The sequence below is a fragment of the Myripristis murdjan genome, chromosome 1, assembly GCF_902150065.1.
Source record: "Myripristis murdjan chromosome 1, fMyrMur1.1, whole genome shotgun sequence".
Taxonomy (NCBI): domain Eukaryota; kingdom Metazoa; phylum Chordata; class Actinopteri; order Holocentriformes; family Holocentridae; genus Myripristis; species Myripristis murdjan.
Genome location: NC_043980.1, coordinates 28,114,694 through 28,136,232, shown reverse-complemented (window position 1 = coordinate 28,136,232; position 21,539 = coordinate 28,114,694). Strand labels below are relative to the sequence as shown.

At 41.5% G+C, this 21,539-nt stretch overlaps 1 protein-coding gene across 2 annotated transcripts in view; it reads left to right on the top strand.

Annotated features, from left to right (window-relative positions):
• The window catches only part of fat1a (FAT atypical cadherin 1a), an 87,249-nt gene that overhangs the window by 44,475 nt on the left and 21,235 nt on the right, over window positions 1–21,539 (top strand). The window contains exons 5-14 of one of the 2 annotated variants that reach the window (XM_030044817.1): window positions 63–392; window positions 2,808–3,024; window positions 3,444–3,512; window positions 4,128–4,267; window positions 12,182–12,457; window positions 13,427–13,637; window positions 14,350–18,423; window positions 19,116–19,312; window positions 19,530–19,683; window positions 20,993–21,226. In XM_030044817.1, the coding sequence (XP_029900677.1) occupies window positions 63–392; window positions 2,808–3,024; window positions 3,444–3,512; window positions 4,128–4,267; window positions 12,182–12,457; window positions 13,427–13,637; window positions 14,350–18,423; window positions 19,116–19,312; window positions 19,530–19,683; window positions 20,993–21,226 (5,902 nt within the window). The remainder of the gene's footprint in view (window positions 1–62; window positions 393–2,807; window positions 3,025–3,443; window positions 3,513–4,127; window positions 4,268–12,181; window positions 12,458–13,426; window positions 13,638–14,349; window positions 18,424–19,115; window positions 19,313–19,529; window positions 19,684–20,992; window positions 21,227–21,539) is intronic. The other variant, XM_030044878.1, reaches the window with a different exon arrangement.

Below are 21,539 nucleotides of genomic sequence, written 5' to 3'. Positions count from 1 at the left end.
TCACACCATTGTCTATATACTGCTCAGTCTGATATCAAGTCCTTACACTTTCCTCATTCCAGATCACCATCACAGATCATGGTGTTCCAGCTAAATCCACCACTGTCCGTGTCATTGTCAAAGTCCTTGATGAGAACGACAACAGGCCGCTGTTTCTAGAGAAGATCTACAAGATCAAGCTCCCTGAGCGAGAGAAGCCAGAGAAAGAGAGGGCACTGAAGAGAGACCCAGTATACCGAGTCATTGCATCGGACCGTGATGAGGGGCCTAACGCAGAGATCTCTTACAGCATAGAGGAGGGAGATGAACACGGAAAGTTCTTTATTGAACCCAAGACTGGCCTGGTGTCATCTAAGAAGTTCTCCTCTGCTGGAGAATATGACATTCTCACGGTGAGTATCCAATCTCAGGGCTCCATGCTGTCCTCAGCTTGATTGTAGTTTGCAAGAAGTAAACAAATTTTCACACCGGGTCCCTGTTCACTGATTTGCTATTGTTTTCCCCACATCCACTCATCCTTTTCAGACCCTCGTTTCCTCTGCTGTTGTTTAAAACAAACAAAAAAAAACTACATTAAACAGTGATAAGACTATACAAGGCAGGGCTGTACCCAATCTTGATTAACCAGATAACTGTAGTTACACGGCCGTACGACAATTAAATCTAATTAACTGATGTATAGCCTATTCCATAGTGAGGATATGGTTAAACTTGACATATAGTCCTGCTCACCAGGACATTTTAAACTTCTGCAGTCACTGTTGATATACAGTGATGTGGGCAAAATAGAAACTGTTGAACTTAGAGTCAAGCGAAGTCCACCAAACACCAAAATGCACAGTCTCTTAGAGGCTACTCACATTACCCTATTCGTGCTGTGCCCAAGCACGTTTGACCCCAAAATCGGGATTATTTGACTAGTGTGAGTTCCGTTCCGTGCTGAAGCACAGTACACTTCCCCTGCTCTGGCACGGTACAGGTGTTCATGCACGAGCACATGCACGGTCATGCATGCATGTTTCCACAAAATTGTTTTATGCGCGCCGCGCGATTAACTGCGAATCGCTGCCTCGCGCAATCAATAATCAACCATGTTGTCTGTGTTGTTGTCTGCTGTGCTGCTGCAACCGTGTATAAACAAAAGTTGATTTAGAATGACGTCGGGCCGTGTGTGCCATATTTCAACATGATGACGTTTGTACCGGAGGCAATCATGCTTGAGCGCGGTTGGACTTTGGGTAATGTGAGTGCAGGCCAGCAGGGGGACTGGGGAGGGGGGGCATTTTTGCTTCAGCACAATACGGAGCAACTGGGCCTAAAGTGAGTAGGCCCTTAATTGCTATCAAACATGGTTTGACTTGCAGCCCTTCTACTTTTTTATCGTTAATTGAGTATGCAAATTCTGTAACCACACACAACGTAAGAATAACGTTTATTGGTAACAACACAAAGTGTTTTTTCAAAATTCAAAAGAAGGACACTTAAAAAAACTTAAAAGTTTAGGAGGTATGTTTCTCTTTGGGCAGACATCATTAAACCCACCATGATCTCATTATCATGTTTTTTACAGTTAGGGTATGTTTATCTCTTAATGCTATAGTGACCGAGAGCCAAATTTTGTGTGGTCAGTCATGGATGAGACATTTCACTTCTATTTATGTGTACTATTAAACTATATTATATGTGATTTTTTAATCTTTATTTTTATAGGGACATAGAAATAATGAACATTAATGAACATTTTTGTACATATGCCAGTGTTAGCTGAATGGCTATTTTTCAATAGTAGCCCCTGGGCAAGATGGAGGATGCCATTTTAAAAATCAAAAAAGGAAAAAGTAGTAAATGAGCACAGTGGGGACTAAGGCCTGGGACATACTGTCTACCTGAGCAGTGCGTGAGCAACGAAGAACCTCTTCATTTTCATTTTGGCACCCATATTAACACATCCCAGCCTGCGTGAACAGTGTGTCTGAGGTGCAGCACGAGCCTCACTGAAGTGGCGCGAATTTCGGCGTGGAGCCTGTGTGAGGTGTGCAGTTTGTAGCAAAAATAAACTGGGAAAATGATCTGCTGATAGTCATATTGACAGGATCCCAGCAACATTAACATCAACTGACACTTTTCCTTATCATTTTAATATCTAAATCTGTAGAATATGACACAAACATAGGAATTGCATGCAGAGGAGGGGCTACATGTGTACCGCATTGTACTGTATAGTCATCGCAGAAACCACACGCCAGTCTTGGTCCCGTGTTGCGATGACCTGCTGTTTCGGATATAAAAAAATTCACTGGCCATTATCAAAGGCAAACTCATTGTAAAAAGATAGGGCTGTCAGTAGCTGTGCCGCAGCGGCACTGCTGTCAGTGTGGTCACAGCACACGTGCGAGCCGCAGCAGTTCAGCAAGGCAGCAGTCATGCACAGGTAGAGGTAACCTGGCTTGGGTGTAAGACAGGATAGCAAGGCACAGCAATAATGCAAATAACATGTAATAAGCAAAAAATAGCACTGTAATAGGCAGACAATAAAAGACATGCGGTTGCAACATGCCACTCAAACAGGTAGTCGAAACATCAGAAACTGAAGCCATTGTTCATCTGTACATACAACAAAAAGCACAGATATGACAGAACATGAGGTCAAGCAATGCACCATGTACCACATTACAAGATTATGTGGAGTGCTTTGGAAAGAATTTCTCGAATCGAATCACGAATCACGAATCACGTTTGTGCTCTCTTGAGCGAATGTTCCTTCATAAGAACGCGTAACAATGTCTGTGATTCTGCTTCTCTCTCAGATTAAAGCTGTGGACAATGGACGCCCTCAGAAGTCCTCGACTTGTCGTCTGCATATCGAGTGGATTCCCAAACCAGAAGTACCGGCTGATGCGGCTCCTCTGGCTTTTGAGGAGCCCCCCTTCTCTTTTTCTGTAATGGAAAGTGACCCTGTGGCGCACATGGTGGGCGTCATTGCCACGGAATCCTCTGATGTTCCTGTGTGGTTTGAAATCACAGGTATAGCCTACTCAGTGTGTGTGTGTGTCTGTGTGTATGTGTGTGTGTGCATGCAGGGAAATATTTTCTCAAAGAAATGCCTTGTGGGCTGATATACTTTAGGAGTAACATTAACAGCTCTTGTGTGTGAGTGCACTTGGATAGACTTAACCTTTTCTCACTATTCTAACTCAAAACTATCAACTGCCTTTTTCAAAGTTTTTGAACCTAATTCCTCTTTTCTTGTATGTGATGATTTAATGTCAAAAGAACACTTGGTGCATGATATGGCTTTTAATACTTTTTACTCCCCCCCTCCCCCACTCTTTCCCTTCTCTAATCAGTTTCTGACTGACACATCTCTTTTCTTCTCTTCTTTGTCTGTGTGCTCTGCTCCTCTTTTCTTTTTAAAAAATTCTGTTTGGTTGGATTTTTGCAAGACGACATAGAGGATTCTGAGATGTTTTACATCCTTCAGATGGCTTGTGACCACAACTGTACAGCAGAAGGTAGCTGCTGGGATCTCCTAATAGGTTTTATTGTATTAAGAGATCATTTTACATTGTCTGTTGGTGCTACCTGTGATATGTGGTTGATCTGTGCTGTGCCTCTTCATTGATGTTGTGCCAGATTTTTTGTTTATTCCAAACATATGACCTTATCAAGAGAGGTCATTTGAGCAGGAAAAACTAACTTTAAACATCCCTTTAAATCAATTAGATCACCATTTATATTTATCTTTATTTATATTTATATTTCTTATATATACAGGTATATATATTGGTTTACAATGAACCTCAAATGTAAATGGTTGGTTACATAAGAGTAATACAGATATGTATACTATTGTTTTTTGCATGTGAACATACATTTTGGATATTGTTTATATACAACACATTTATACTAACTGTTAATTACATCAACATTGATGTTTCCATCCTGTATTAGCTTCAATGTCAGCATAGTGGGAAAAAAAAAAAAAAAAAAAAAAGTTGTGTTTGTTGATGTGTCTTAGTGGCTCCATTCATTGTTGGCATAACCTTGTTCTGTGCACTTAGACAGGTGATGATGTGTCACTAATCTCCTGTCCCTCATTGTTTGTTAAAAAAAAAAAAAATCCACAGGTGGTAATTATGACAGCCGCTTTGACGTGGGTAAGGCCAGTGGAACCTTGATTGTAGCGCGGCCCCTGGACGCCGAGCAAAAATCAAATTACAACCTGACGGTGGAAGCCACAGATGGGACGCGAACTGTCAGCACCCAGGTAATGGAAACGCTAATGAAATGGTTGGAAACTGATGAGGGAGTTGTCATGGTTATGTTTTCTCATGTGAAATATGGCAGAAGGAAGGCCACAAATAATGAGGAAAGCACAGGCAGCAGAATGTACAAAACCGACCGGTTTGTGTTCTGCCAGCGCCTCCAAATTGACAATGCATAAGGATGAGTTCTTGTCACAACTTGACTACACATAATGCATCTGTTGCTGGGGAAAAATAGAGGCAAGCAACATGTTAATTGATATGATAAAATATGTAGGGGACGTATTGGAAAGTTTTGAGAGGAGAGTGCTCTTGAATTGTCATTGTGTTGATGCTCTCTTAATCTCTCCGCCAGAAGTTAGCTAGTCAGCATGGCAGATAGGAAGACAGGGAGCTTGATTTAATGCAAGCTTAAGGTATGTCTTCAGTTATCTATAAAAAACACTATTGTATGTTCTCTTTCAATTAGATTTGCATTTGGGTGAAGTAGGTTTGATAGACACTGGTGTTTGAACTAGGCTTCAAACCCTGATGTGGGTAGGCAGCATTCCACCTCTTCTACACTCTACCATCTTAGAGCAGCAGTATACTTTTTTTTTCTCCTTACATTTGGCAGGGAGCTCCAGGAATCTTCCATTGTCTCATTCCCAAAGCAGGGCTAGAGAGGCGGATGGTGCCGTCTAGCCAGAGGTCTTTTTAAAGTGTGCACTCCCACTCCCCTCCCCCCAACACACATTGCTTTTATGCTGCTTTTCTCTGAACCTGTGAGCCTTCTTTTTTTTTCCTTGGGACGCACTTATTACTTTTCTGAACAGAGGGCTAAATAAAATGAGTAAGCATCATCACACAGATACATATACAACCACATCCGTGCCACAGCAAAACTGACACAAAGACAGTTTTGTGCAAAAGAAGCAGATGTATTGTATTTACACTAGGCCATTAAAAACTACATTTTCACATGATGTGTTTGTATTTATTGCTATTTTGATCAAAGAGTATTAGATATGAGTAAATTGACTCAAGATATACATCCAGAGCTTGTATTTGTCATATACAGTAACTTAATTTTACTTGCATATTTGGTGTCTCAACTGATACAAAGGATGAACTGCAGCTATAGAAGTGCTTAGGCATGTAGGTTTTCTTCAGATTCTGTTCAGATTGTCATGCCTTGTCAGGGAGATTTTGAACTTTGGATGCATCTGCTGAGAAGTCCCTATCTGTAATGGTAGTTTGGGTCATATGGGATGCCACTATTCAAAGTGTTTTGTCCTTTGTCGTCAAAGGGAAGGGGGGGCTTCAGAGAACTGTGGCTGGAAAAGAATCTATTTGTTGTCACTCTCTATGAATAAGGCCTTTCATCATCTGGTTGCTGTGCTCCACTGAGCCTTGGATGAAGCACCGCCTTCACTGGCATTTTACAGCTCAGCCACGGAAGCAGCACGTCCTTAGTTCAGTGGAGAACCTTCAAAACGGTCACAGAGTACCTATTGTCGGAGGCAAGATTCCCTCTCTCTGCCATGTGAAGTAAAACGCTTCCTGAGCAGCCCTGGCAACAGATACATTCTTAAAAGCCCCTCAACAGTACTGCATGCAGTGACATTTAAAGTCCACATTAATCACGCCCAAAGGTTAGCGCATTCAAAAAGGTCTAAATATCAACATCTTCAAGATTTTTCCCAGCGGCAAATTTTGACCACAAGAATTTATGTCTACAAAAGAAAAGGACATGACACAGTTAGACATGGTATCGATGCGGGTTCAAAGGCGCGAACCCTTTTCTTTATGTCGACCCTCATTATCATGAGGGTTTTTGTTGGCTACTTCAGTCAGCACAGCGAATCACTTACAGGCCACCACTTGAAATATGCACGTCTGTCACTTGGCTGTGCATGTGTGCGCACAGATACACATTCAGAAATGCGTATGTATTGGCTTGTGCTTACTGTACGTGTGAGTCTAAAAAAAATCAGTGCTGCAACATGTGCATTAATGGCTGTGTACATTTTCAGAATAAAATGTAAAGCCCAGCCTATGTTTCAAGTTTATGTGGTTATCTGCCTGTAGCGCATAACAGCTTTTTGGCAGTCTGTTCAAAGTCATTCTGTAGTCTTTTTGACAGACTGTTACTTTAAAAGGAAATGCTTGTTCATGGATAACATTAAATTTATTTCTTTTCATTGAGTTTATTTCACACTCAGTATTTACTAGGCCACCTTACAGATTTCCCCTGGTGGTAGTGATGACACATACATTCTCCATCAGTTGGAGAAGATATTTCAGTGACACCAGTATTTTCAGATTGCTTTGCACATATGGTAATGAATATCACCTACTTTAAAATTATTCAGCAATGTTTAAGTGAAGATCAGACACTTTACCTCTTAGGATATGATACAGAGTTGTTTCACTTTTGCCCCTTTTCCACCAGAAAAAACCTGGTGCTAGTTCGGAGCTGGTGCTAGAGCCGGTGCTTAACTGGTGCCAACCAAGAACCGGTTTGCTTTTCCACCGGTCAAGAGCAAAGTGGAGCCAATTCAGAGCCACGTCATGACGTTTTCGGAAAACGTGATGACGGGTGCGCGAGACGCTCGCTCAGAATCACAATAACCATCATGAATGAATGAATGAATGATACTTTATTAATCCTTTGCAGGAAATTACATTGTCACGGCAGCTTCATCACTTCAACACACATCAAACTGCACACTCATACTATACAGTGGCTGCAGCGTCTCTGTCTCTGTCCACCCGTCCTGTCCTGAAGCCGGTGAAACTGATCAGTGAGTCGGGGATGATGTTCGTGAGCCGCGTCTCAGTCAAGCATATAATGCTGCTTTCCCGATACAGTTTCTGGCCCCGGGTGGAGCAGGATCTGGATTTATTAGCGATGCAAATACTGCTTGTGTCTTTACAAGCCAACATTTCAATACAGAGGCGAAAAACACAATTATTGCCGGCTACCTGTCGGATTCGCGATCGGAACGAATGACAGCTATGTTTAGTTGTAAAACGTGTGCTTCTCATCCTTAAATGTAATTTGCTGAGCCGCGTTCCATGCCGTTGTAAAATCAGTATAACCCCCGGCTTCTCGGGGATTATTGTTTATGTTTATAGCGTTCGCAGTTCCTGTTTTGTTTTGTAACCCTGCCCACCAATGACGCGGTGGGCCGCGTCATTGGTGGGCAGAAGATTTTTTCCACAAATCCAAAAGTGAACTATGCACACTGTGTCTTAATGTGTTTATGATATTTATAAGCCTTTCTGATCTGAATTCACAGTAGAGATTAGTGTTCACATACAAATTTACTTGTCTTGTTTTTTTTTTTTTTTTTTAAAGACATCACAAGCACACATACGTTGTTCAAACTGTGTGAAAGGCACACATGATTGACTCAAAATCGTTCTGCTTACGGGGAATGCGTAGTCTAATACATTTGTTTATTTAGTCGTAGATTATCGTGACTCTAATTGAATGACTGAATTTTGTCCGTTTACAAAGACTGAGCAGTGGGCTGTATGCAAATATTTGTGATAATAGTTCCAAGTACTTGACAGAGAGAGCACCAGCAAAGCATAGGCCACTGAACTCTGCTGGTCTGCATCGACTTTGTCGTTATAATGCACTGTATATTTGTAATGTCTTATTTAATGGTGTGCTTTTAATGGTTTTAGAAAAGGCTTCATATCCTCACATATTTCTGTAGTGCACAAGTTAGAGTGAGGATAAAAGACAGCTGGGGGAACTGGTATTTCATCAGCCTTTGATGTATTTAATCTGTTAGCCTTGGCAGGAGGTATGACTGTACTGAGTGCTTGGGCTACTCATTTATTCATTCTTGATTATGTTGTTCAGCGGTGACAGTATCAGCTCATTTAGCCCGTACAGATACTGTAGCAAAAAGAGTCATGTTTATGGGTGGTACATGTTTGTTTGTGTATAAACAGTAGTTAAAGTCAAAGTTTTTAAAAGTGCTAATTTTATTAGTAGTATTACCCTGTGAAAACAAGTGAAGTCGTGTAATCGTGTGTCAAAACCTTAGATTTTGCATATCATTGGATTTTTTTTAATTGTTTTACATCAAAGAGGAAACAGTGAAATTATGTAGAGGAATCATCTTAATCTGTGCTTGTAATGGTAAATTGAACGTAAGGAGATAAAATTCCAATGGGTGTGTTACTGAGTGTGTATTTTTTTTTATTTAGGTGGTGTGTTGTGTATGCAAGCCATAAAGATTTTCAATGAAAATTAGATCAGCCCTATCATACACATGCAGCACACCTCGTGAAAGCTCAAAGTTTGACTTATCTATTCCTCAAATCAAAGTCATGTGGAAGCTGTGCTACCAGACGGGCTGGCCTATTTTCTCTCTCTTTGGAATGTGTTTGTTTTTTCTTTCCTTTTCTTTTCTTTTCTTTTTGTTCTCTCTCTCCCCGTAGCCCTCCTTCTTTCTTTCTAATTTTCTCCCTCTCCATTTTTCAAAAGCTCCACATTTTTTGGCCAGGCATGCAAGGATTATGATTATTCTGTTTGGGTAGAATAAAGCGCAAACAAGAACACTGGACCTCTGTGGGTAGTGGGCTGTGTTAATCCGGCTCGGGAACATTTACAAGTGCTTAGTGCCAATGTCCTGCCTGAGCCCAGAACCTGCCACCTGGCAGGGGGGCATCCTCTCCTACGCATGGCACGGGAGGAAAGCAGGCACCACGAATGCTCCCACGTGGCCTGTTTTAGATACCACAAACAGAGGGTGTTGCTTTATACAGAATGCACCGGTTTAATTCTGGTGTATGTTGGCTAAGCACGGCTTTGTTCATAAGCATCTAATTTATTTTCAACTTTCAGCAATAACAGAATGAAAATTAAAATGATTACGCCTGCACTAATTGAAGTCCAATATGGGGCACCTTGCTGTGACTCTGTTAGTGTTGCCGGTATGAGGCTCTCAGTCTGTGGGTGGTCTGCAGAGCACAGTTGGCCTTTCTTTTCCTCTGCTTTCCATATGAGCATTGTAGCTCTATGAAGGCGTCTCTGAAGGATCAGCTGATGCAGACAAGGGGTGCAGCATTCCAGCATGGGCACCTCATAGCCAGGAGCCGCGCCAACAAGGCAGCCTCGGCATGCGTCCCGGCCTTCCTCCCCCCACTGCCAGCTCCATGACATCCTCCCTTGGCCCTACAGGAGTACCTCAAGCTGCTCTACACACAATCTGTTCCTGGGCTCCTGTTTGTCAAGTTATCACAGTCTACATGGCAGTGACTTAAGTGTCTTACTGTCTCTGTTTTCTTGTTCTTTTTTTACTCACTAGCTCACCTTGACATCCACTTGTACTCTACACATTTTCTTCTCCTCAGTGTCCATTTTTATCTCAGACTCTTCATCTCCTTGGTCTTTCTTTAGCAGTTTGCTCTCAGTCACCTCTTTTATTCCTCCTTCCACTTCCACCCTATGCCTATCTTTTCTAAATTTGACCATTTTCCTCAGTTTCCTTTGGTTTCTCTATTGCTTTCTCTCAGTTTCTCCTTTTTTCCTCTTTTCTCTCATCTCACCCTCCCAGCAGTTTTTTTCCCTTCATTGTCTCCATCTGTCATGTCTGTGTCTCAGTCCCAATCTCGTTCCTCTCTCAGCATTCCCAGAGGATGGTATCTACAAAGACTACAGGAATTTCTTCTACACCAACATTTCTACTGCAGTCAGGCTGTATCATGCTGTTTTGTGATGTTTTGGGGCAAAGTTCCTTTGAACTGTTGTAGAGCCTCCTTGCAAAGCGGAAGGTGTGTTTGTTTGCACATGGGGTTTAGGGTAGGGGGTGGAGAGGTTTGTGTGTGTCTGTGTGTGTGTCTGTCTGTGTGTGTGTATATATTTATGGGAAGGGGGGGTTGCAAATAGCCTTTTGTGTGCTTTCTAAACCACATGAAATTGTACATTGTGGATGGTACTGATGACCAGGTTTCGTTGCTTTCAGCGTCTTGACAACATTATCAGCTCTTGCCACCTTGTGAATGGCTTGCTTTTCACAAGACATGTTATCTGAAGCTGGCCAGACATTGGCCAGCCTCTCGATGTGCATGTGTGGGTGTGGAAGTGCATATTTCTGTGTTTGTGTGTATGCACACAGACACATGGAAGGTGGATTGTAAGGCCTCAGTCATCCTGTGCAATATAATGTCTGGCATGGCATGTAAAGAGATGTCTGGAAGGAGATAGGTTTCTGAGGGTAGCTCTAGAGACATACTGTAGTCCCAAATTCACATATTTCTCAAGGATTCATGTTTGACATGAATGTTTTTTTTTATATATATATAAAATTTCTTAATTAGAAATATGACAGGGTTCAGTATTGCAACATAACTGCTGGCATACTGCCAGCTTTATAACACTGACAGTTAGCATGTTGTCCTAGCTCCCCTGCAAAGTGGCATCTGTGAGCCTCAGCACCTTAGCCAACATCACAGTGTATAGCAGATTGTAAATGTTATCACTCCTGTCAGTTTGAGTCTATATTTATCTTTGAAATAGCCTAACAGTTCTCTACAGTGTATAACACCAGTGGAGAGTCAAAGTGATGAATACTGGTCAGCTGGTCAACACTCTGTGGACTAGTACCCTCCACTATTGAAGTACGGATAGCTTGGATTTTAGTCTGCTCCTCTGTGAGACATCACCCCCTAGTGACTGGTATGCAGGTGTCTAATCTGAGCTGATCCTTTTGTTCCCCATGTTTGGCCATGGTAGAAGCCCCTCAACGGTCTGGGAAGCAGGGATGGCATTCCAGCAGCTCTCCATAATCCTCTGTCGGAAGTCCAGTAGACAAGTGGCTGGTGTTGATAAAACATGCCCCCAGTGGAATTTTACAGTTTGGGGACGTTAGATTCTTTGTTGTGGGAAAAAAAACCACAAAGCCATGGTTACCCTTTGGCTGCCCAAGGCAAAAGAAACAGATCTAGGGATAAATTGTAGCTTTAATTAACTATAAAGTCTCTATTACAATCTATATCTTTAACCTTTTATCAATGCATGAATGTAATATTAAAAACTAAGTTATTTAAACTAAAATTAAAACGTGAAATGTTATTACTTTATTTTAGGATGTAGGTTTAGGCTGGATAGACCTTTTTACTTTCCACTGTTGACAGCCCACTGTTATGTTTATCAGACATATTTACAGTATGATCATCAACTCCTATACTCTCCCTTACATGCATAGCTCTCAGTTCATAAGGATGCATTACTTCCATCCAGTATTGATTTCTTGTTTTTGTTGTTAGCAGTGGCTAGTGACCATGCAGTTAAAATATTGCTTCCGCCATTATCTCTATTGATCTAGTGTATATCTTGCACAGCAGTGCTTATTACGATAGAATGTTGGAGGAAGGGTTAGAAAAGTTTATATTGTGTGTGTGATGGACAAAAGAGGAGAATGAAAGTTGTCAAAGATATTAGTGCATTGTGTTTATTATGTTTATTTATACACACACACACACACACACACACACACACACATATATATATATATATATATATATATGTGTGTGTGTGTGTGTGTGTGTGTGTGTTTTAATGTTTGTCAAGAAAGTGGAAAACACCTTCCCAAATTTGGATTCATGCCACTTCACATTACACTGTGATAATTTGAAGTAAGGATTCATACTACATCAGATTATTTATTGTCTTTCAGGATTACCCTAACCTTGGGTTTTTTTTCCACATTAAATAAATGCATTTTAAAGTAGTTTGTAAAATTAGATTTGGCTTGATTGATTCAGCTGTCCAGTTATCATCTGAAAGTGGCTTAATATGACCATAGTACACAGTGAAGAAAATAGAATGTAAAAGGTTATTTTTTACAAGATATTCCAACAATTATGGTTTGATAACTAAAACACATACTTGCCTTTTATGATGTCAACAGGTGCTTATCCGTGTCATTGACACCAACAACCACCGGCCACAGTTCTCCCGGCCACGGTACGAGGTGAATGTCCCAGAGGACACCCCCGCTGACACTGAGGTTCTGCAGATCAGTGCTGTCGACGAAGATGAGAAGAACAAACTGACTTTTACACTCTTGAGCAGCACTGATCCGTTCAGCCTGAAGAAGTTCCGCCTAGACCCAGGAACAGGTGCTCTGTACACCACTGAACGACTGGATCATGAGACCATGCGTCGCCACACCCTTACTGTCATGGTACGGATCAGTAAAGATATGAATATTGATAATGATGGGATGGAGTTTTAGCATGACTAAATTATATTAAAATAATAATGAATGTGAATCTAATTAATCTTCTATCTGTATATTATTCTGTGTGAGCCATAACATTCTCCATTTATATTTATATATGTACCTATCATCTTATCATTAGTTTGCTGTTTTTTAGTGACTTATTTTCATATAATGCCAGGCTCAGACTGGATAGATTTTATCTCAGATTTTTCAGTCCCACATAAATTTTTTAGATCTGAGACAAAAAAAAACAAAAACAAAAAACGAATGGGACCTGATTGCCACTTTTGCCCGTCACTGAAGTTCAGTAAGTCAGAACAGTTCAGAGAAATGCTCTGACCCGGTTTTGGAGCCGTCCCAGATGACCAACATTTTAAAGCATGTTCAAAAATATCGTCACAAACTTGTAGATGATCTTGTAGTTTGAGTAATTTATGACAACAGTGGGCTTGTCAACAGCCAATCAGAGAGTGAGTGGGTCTGAATTTCACTGCACTCTTAACTGGGGTTTCTTTTATCTGAGTTTAGTCCTATTTTGCACTTGGCATGAGGAAATGATACATTTAGAAACTCGGGACTTATAGCTCTGCAACAGGACCAAATTAAAACATTGATCATATCATCGTAGCTTGTTTTTGTAACAGGTCACTTTTTTGCTTGCATCCATAGCAAATCCATTGTGCATTGATTGATCATTTGTTTGTTGGACTCTGTTTTTCATTTGTGAGGCACCAATATGGTGCCTATCAGAAACCATTCTTGTCAAAGTTTATTGCTGTTCTACTCATGGGGAAATTAAGCATCCATAATGTCAAGTTTTGCCTTGTTTCTTCATTTACTTTTCAAAATATGAAGAACTGGATGTTTTACTAAGGAGTTACTACTACGCTTTTTTCTCTTCTTCTTTCGTTCCATCTTTCTCTTACATAGGTACGTGACCAGGATATCCCAGTCAAGAGGAACCTTGTTCGTGTTATTGTCAATGTGGAGGACACCAATGACAATGCCCCCTGGTTTATAGGAGCACCTTACTCTGGCCGTGTATTTGAATCTGCTGCTATAGGCTCAGCCGTGCTTCAAGTCACAGCTCTAGATAAGGACAAGGGCCAGAACGCAGAGATTGTCTACAGCATTGAATCAGGTAAATGTCCCAATGATGCCATTTCACTCATTCGTACCATTTTAGACATAGTTAACAGTCTCTGTGGAGAAACATTCATAGAAAGGGCTTTCATTGTTTAAAAAAAAAAGAAAGAAAGAAAAGGAAAAAAAAAAGTATGAGTCATCTTGAGTTCTGCTGCCCACTGGGCCTCGATTATGAATGGCATACTTTACAAAGAGTAGGTGAATATTCGAACTTTGTCAGAGGATCTCAAAATATGTGGGAGACACACAGATCCCCCTCAGAATTTCCCACCATTGTTTTCTCTGCCAATAAGCTGTGTTGTGAGAGGGAGATACATCCAGCCATTAGCAAGGTCCCTTGTTTGCAGACATACATATTTGAGATTGTTGAGATGACTCGAGGTAATTGAATTATAATTTGCTTCACTGTGAGTCAAATTGGGGGCTTGAGATGACTGACTTGGAATAAAGAGTAGCATTGATGATTACTTTAAGTGTCGAAGTGTAAAAAAAAAAATACATTAAATCTAGATAATTAGAGTTTGTGCAATTTTTAGAAACACTTTTAAATTTCTGCCACATTTTTAGAAAAAACTGATAAAAAGACTGATGGCTTTATGTAGTTTTGAATTCATCCTGAGGCACATACAACAGGCTAAGATTAAAAATCACTTTCAAGTTAGCCACACAGACATTTATTGCTTTTGTCTTCTTTTTTCTTCCAACAGGAAATGTTGCAAAGTCATTTGCCATTGATCCTGTACTGGGGACAATAACAGTAGCCAAAGAGCTCGATCGAAGCAGCAAGAACCTGTTTGAGCTTATTGTCAAGGCGTCTGATAAAGGAATACCTCCAATGTCAACTACTGCTACTGTACACATTGTGGTAACAGTTTCGGATAATGCAGCCCCAAGATTCACTGAAAAGGAGTTTGCTGCAGAGATTAGTGAATCAGCCCATCCTGGAAGCTTTGTAAGTTTAGTCACAGCCCTCAGTCAGTCGTCTGTTTTCTATCAGATAAAAGATGGCAACATCAACAGTGCATTTGACATCAACCCAAACTCTGGAGTAGTTGTGACCCAGAGGGCTTTAGACTTTGAGACCACCTCTGAATACAAACTTATCATACAAGGCACTAACATGGCTGGACTGGCCAGCAACACAACACTGCTGATTCATCTGAAAGATGAGAATGATAATGCCCCTGTCTTTCTCCGGAGGGAGTTCCTTGGCATGGTCAGTGAGTCAGCCCCGATCAACAGTGTTGTTTTGACCTATGAGAACACTCCTTTGGTCATTCGTGCCTCTGATGCGGACTGTGACCACAACGCTATGCTCATCTATCAGATTGTTGAGCCATTTGCTCATAACTATTTTGCCATTGACTCCAGCACAGGAGCCATACGAACCACAACAACTTTGGATTATGAACAGAGGAGTGATTTCCGTTTCACTGTCCAAGTCCATGACCTAGGAATGCCACGCCTGTTTGCTGAGATGGCAGCCAATGTGACCATTGAAGTTATTGATGTCAATGACTGCTCACCGCTTTTCAGCCAAGAACTGTATGAGGCAACTGTCATAATACCAACATACAAAGGGGTAGAGGTTATCAAAGTCAATGCTACGGACTCAGACTCGGGGCCTAACTCCAAACTTCTCTTCTCCATCTCTGAGGGTAATATTGGTGATAAATTCAAAATGGATCCAATCAAGGGCATAATCTCCATTGAGAATGTCACACAATTGAGAAGCAGGTATGAACTGAAAGTTAGGGTTTCAGATGGAAGATTTGCCAACACTGCCACAGTAAAGATAAATGTAAAGGAAAACAAGGAGAGCAGGCTGAAATTCACCAGAGAGTCATACAAAGCCTACGTTCAAGAGAACTCAACTGAGAAGAAGACAGTAGCGGTCATTGCTGCTGTTGGGAACCAGGTAAATGAACCTTTGTTTTACAGAATTCTTAACCCAGACAAGAGGTTTGAAATCAGCCGGACCTCTGGAGTAATCTCAACTACTGGAATCCCATTTGATCGTGAAGCACAGGACACATTTGATATTGTTGTTGAGGTCACCAGAGAGGACAGAACTGAAGATGGGGCCCATGTTCTTGTAACAGTGACAGTGGAAGATGTGAATGACAACAAACCCATGTTTGTGAACCTTCCCTACCATGCCCTTGTGCAAATGGATGCAGAGGTAGGCCAAGTCATCCGACAAGTCACAGCAGTGGACAAAGACATGGGTGTGAATGCTGATATCTACTATCAACTGAAGGAGAACCAGGAACACTTCCAAATTAACCTCTCCGGTGAAATCTCACTCAAAAAGAAGTTTGAGAAAGAGTCACTTAACACAGACTATGTCATCATTGTTATAGCCACAGATAGTGGAGACCCAGCACTTTCAGCAGAAGTAGAAGTGCCCATAACGGTGGTGAACAAAGCAATGCCTGTGTTTGAGAAGCCTTTCTATAGTATTGAAATCCCTGAAAACATCCAGTTGCACACACCTGTGGTTCATGTGCAGGCCAATGATTCTGAAGGCCCCCGTATAGTGTACACCATCTCTGAAGGAGACCCCTTTAAACAGTTTTCAATTGATTTCAACACTGGTGTTGTACATGTGATTAAACGTCTTGACTTTGAGACACATCCTGCCTATAAGTTAAGTGTAAGAGCTACAGATTCGCTAACCGGAGCACACTCTGAAGTGTTCGTTGATATCATTCTGGAAGATGTGAATGATAATGCTCCTGTTTTCCTGTCAAAGGCCTACAACGCCAGTATTTCTGAGGCCTCTGTCATCGGCACATCAGTTTTGCAAGTTGAGGCCATAGATTCTGACACCGGTAACAACAAAGAAGTCTTCTATATGTTGGTTGAAGAAAGGGGGAGGAGTTCAGATTACTTCACAATTGACCGTGACACAGGAATAATCTCAACAGCTCAAGTGCTTGATCATGAGGAGACCCAGCAGCATAACTTGAGAGTTCGAGTTGTGGATAGTGGAGTCTCAGCCCTCTCTAGTGATGTCACTGTGACAGTAGATGTTACCGACTTGAATGATAATGCTCCAACATTTTCAGAGAATGTTTATGAAACGACCGTCAGCGAATTAGCCCCTCGTGGTCACTTTATCACCCAAGTGCAAGCATCTGATGCCGATAGCTCAGACTCAGACAAGTTGGAGTTCTCCATTATATCTGGCAATGAAGGTCAGAACTTTGCTATGGACAAAAACACCGGCGCAATTACCATTTCCAACCACCGCAGGCCACATATGCAGCCTCTGTACAATCTCAATGTATCAGTTTCAGATGGTGTATTCAGAGGCTCGGCCCTAGTCAAAGTGAGAGTCATCGGTGCCAACTTCCACAACCCGACCTTTCCCCTGGTGGATTATGTAGTAGAGCTCATTGAGAACTCACCTGTAGGTACCTTTGTAGCAGAGGCTAAAGCAACAGATGAAGATGAAGGCATCTACGGGCAACTAACATATCACATTGTCAATGACTTTGCAAAAGACAAGTTCTCTGTCAATGAAAACGGAGAAATCTTCACACTAGAGAGCCTTGATCGTGAGAATGCCATTGAGAAAGTTATTCCTATTTCTCTCATAGCAAAGGATGGTGGTGGAAAGGTTGGCTTTTGTGTTATCAATGTAATTCTAACAGATGTCAATGACAATGCCCCGCAATTTAGAGCTTTTGAATACAAAGCCACCGTTGCATCAGATGTCCCAAGGGGAACCTCCGTGGTCAAGATCGCTGCTTCAGACATGGATGAGGGAAGCAATGCTGACATTACATATGCAATTGAAGCTGATGTTGAAAATGTGGAGGAGAATTTTGAAATCCACCCCACCTCTGGCGTCATTGTTACTAAGGAGAGTCTCATTGGACTTGAAAATGAACTTTATGCGTTCTTTGTGAGGGCCAAGGATGCTGGGAATCCATCTAAACATTCTCTTGTTCAGGTTTACATTAGGATTGTTTCCCCCGAGGTACCAGTTCCCAAATTTGTCGAACCACATTACCGTTTTACAGTACCTGAAGACCTGCCCATTGGCACAGTGATTGATGTCATCCAGGCAGAGAGTGAACAGCCAGTGGTTTACATCCTTGTTAAAGGCAACACTCCTGAGAGCAATGAGGATGAGGTGTTTGTTGTGGATAGAGACACTGGGACTTTGAAACTTGAGAAAAGCCTTGACCATGAAACTACCAAATGGTACCAACTCACACTGCTAGCCCAGAGCAAACATCAGAATTATGACGTAGAGGCATCTGTATATGTAAACATCCAGGTGAAGGATCTTAATGACAACAAGCCTGTCTTTGAGTCAGATCCCTATGAAGCAGTTACTGTAGAAAACCTTCCAAGTGGAACACCGGTCATTCAAGTCAAAGCCACTGACCAAGACTCTGGCACCAATGGCCAAGTAATTTACAGCCTTGACCCCAAACAGACCTCAAGCGACATCTTTGAGCTGTTTGCTATCAATAGTGAAACTGGATGGGTGACCACACTGAAAGAGCTTGACCGTGAGAAGATGAGCAAATATACAATTGCCATCCTAGCCACAGACCAGGGAGACAGAGTCCAACATGTTACTGGCACCAAAGTGGAGGTAACAGTTGCTGATGTGAATGACAGCCCACCACGCTTCACTGCAGAGATCTACAAGGGCACTGTCAGTGAGGATGATCCTCCACCTAGTGGGGTCATTGCTATCCTGAGCACCACGGATGCTGATTCGGAGGAAATCAATAAACAAGTGAACTATTTCATCACAGGTGAGAATTTATTATTTTATGAAAGAGATAATAACCAGACTCAAAGAGGTTACTCCCCACTCTTTTGTGTAACAGTTTGACAAACAGAGCTTAAGGGGGCTTATCCGTTTAGGCCACTTAATATGGCGATAATATCTCATCTATGAAACACTGCATAATCCCTCATCTGTTAGGAGTCTTTGAGTCATTGCCTAATCTGCCAAAGCTCAAGGCAGATATTTAGGTCATCATAGTACAGAAATTTATAATTATCTGAATAACGCCTTGAAATCGACAAGGGAGAAATACTTCCTCTGGTGCTAATTAGAAAGTGTGAATAACTGTGCCAAGTCTAATATCCAGAGAAATCAGAAACTGGCTCTCTCATTAGCTTACATACATTGTTTCTTGCTGTGCGAAATTGCCTGTATACCAAACACATTTGAGTTAGAATTATGGATTTGCTATGGGAAGTAGTAATGAATACTTTGTCTGTACTTGGTCTGTTGAGTAATTATCAGTAGCTGACAGCGGAACGGGGATCAGAAGTTTAGAACAGATTTCTTTTGTTTACACCCTTTTTCCTAACTCTCACTGCTTCCTGCCTTTGATTATCTACTTTTCATCACACACAAATCAAAACTCTTTATGACTAGAAGACTTGTGTTGTTCATCTTTCTACAAAGGTTATTCTTCCCTTTAACTCCAAACAGGAGGAGATCCACTCGGCCAATTTGCTATTGAGCACATCCAAAATGAGTGGAAGGTCTCTGTTAGGAAGCCTTTGGACCGTGAGGAGAAGGACAATTACCTCCTTAACATCACTGCCACTGATGGCATCTTTGCTGCTAAAGCCATTGTGGAGGTCAAGGTTCTGGATGCCAATGACAACAGCCCTGTTTGTGAAAAGGTAAAAACAGCAAGTTGTCCGTAGGTGGCTGCCGCTTACAAAAAGTAGTTTTTATCCGCTAATGTGTTGTAATTGCAGACTGTATTGTTGATTAAGTGTATTTAATGGAGTTACTGAAATTATTCAAACGCCTTTTATGAAACCTTTTCCCTGTAATTTGTTTTCATTTCTTGTCCTCCTCTGCACTCCTCTTTCACTCATTACATCCATCCCCCAGTCCCTGTATAGTGAGAGTGTTCCAGAAGATTCCCCTGCTGGCAGGCTGATCTTGCAGGTCTCTGCCACAGATGCCGACATCCGCTCGAATGCTCAAATCTCTTATGAGCTCCAAGGACCTAAAGCAGAGTTCTTCACCATTGACTCAGATTCAGGTGTGTGTGTGTGTTTGTTTGTGTGTGTGTGTGTGTGACTGTGTCTGTGCGTGTCTGTGTCTGTGTTTGTGTATGAGTGCCCCTATGTTTAAAGAACTAGAATATTGATTTTGTGCATTGTCTTGTGGTCTGAGCTTAACATCATGCATGGTTGATCTAAAATAGTTTTTTCTATATATATTTTATGATTTATATAGTTGGCTTTTCTTTCTAGTGCTTTCTACGCCTGCAGTCATTTTTAGTGAGATTGCATTTCAGCTGTATTCAGAGTTATTCTGAGTGTCACAAAGGAGCATGTTGAACACATGTTAAACTCTCCCATGAAGTGCTGTCGGCTTTCTGCAAAAAACACAACCTAACACTGCTGTATTTGGAGTTTAGGCAGGACCTGAAAGCAGTTATGCATTCCGCAAACTTTCTGATTAATTCTGGTGAATTGTAGTCCCTCAGCGAAATGTTAGTACTCTTTACATGTGTGTATTTGTGTGTGTATCATTATCAGCTATGGAGGAGGCAAGAAAGTTCTTTCTTGCCCAGTTGTTATTAACTTATTTATTTTTGAAACAGCCAAGAACATTTCCCTGCAGACCGAGTGGAAGACCCATAGTGGCACTAAAAGATAGGGGAGCACACTTAAATTTAATTTATGACCGCTGTGCTTCTTGCTTGAATATAATTTCATATGGGAGATCCTCTAACCAGACACTCCAGCTGGTTGTGCCAGTTAATCACCATCATCGTTTCTTGAAAATAAACATAGTAAAAATATGAAAGGAAGAAAAAAAACAAAAACAAATCAGCTGCACTTTTAGATAGAGAGAGGAACCACTGTACAACACTGCTGCTGCACATAGTCCCTCTGTAATGGCAAATTCAGACTCTGTTTTTTATGCTTATATACTGACACTAAGGGAGACAACAAGGCAAAGATGCCATGTAGCTGTCTTTTGGCAAGCCTCAGTAGTTCGTGTTTTGCAGGAGCACTACTGTTATGGACTGTGAATGTTGTTTTTTTCAATGCAGACAAGTAGGATTATTGCATGTGAAGACCGCCAAGAGGCTCTGGAGTTTTCCAGAGAGACTGTGGTAATGTTGGCTGCCTCACATCCCAGGACACTTCCAAGCTGCTCTTAGCCGCCAACTCCTCCGTTACCCTTAAGCCACCCCCTCCTCCTCTCCTGCTCCAGTTACTTATTTATTTCCCTCTCCCCTCTTTTGAAAGCCATTAGTTTGTGTGTGTGTGTGTGTGTGTGTGTGTGTGTGTGTGTGTGTTTCTAAACTTTTCTGATTGTTTTTGTCCCATCTTCAGGAGAATTGAAGACCTTGCAACCCCTGGACCGAGAGCAACAAGAGGAGTACAGGTTTAAGGTGCGAGCAGTGGATGGAGGTGGGCGATACTGCGAGGCTGACATCGAGATCACAGTGGAGGACGTCAATGACAATGTGCCACAGTTCACTTCAGATCCCTACACTGTTACAGTCTTTGAGAACACAGAGATTGGCACATTTGTGGCAAAACTGCTGGCAAATGATGTTGACACTGGTGAGGAAATTAATCTTATTCATAACCTTGTACTTATTATGAAAATATTCAGATTCTATCACTTTAAGCAGTGGATGGATTCATTTCCCACCATCCCCAAAGCTATTCTGAGAGGGGGAACCTGGTCTTATCTCATGTCCAAAAACCCATGTTTTTGACATAGGTATCTTATGTGATGCTTGTCAGCAAAAGAGTTAAAACTTCAAACAGCTGTACTGCATTTTTCCCTTTTGTTCCAGCTGATGAATGCTTTAAGTGAACTTGAAAATGTTCCTTAAAAAGGATCGCACATGCCCTCTTAAAATTTTCCCCA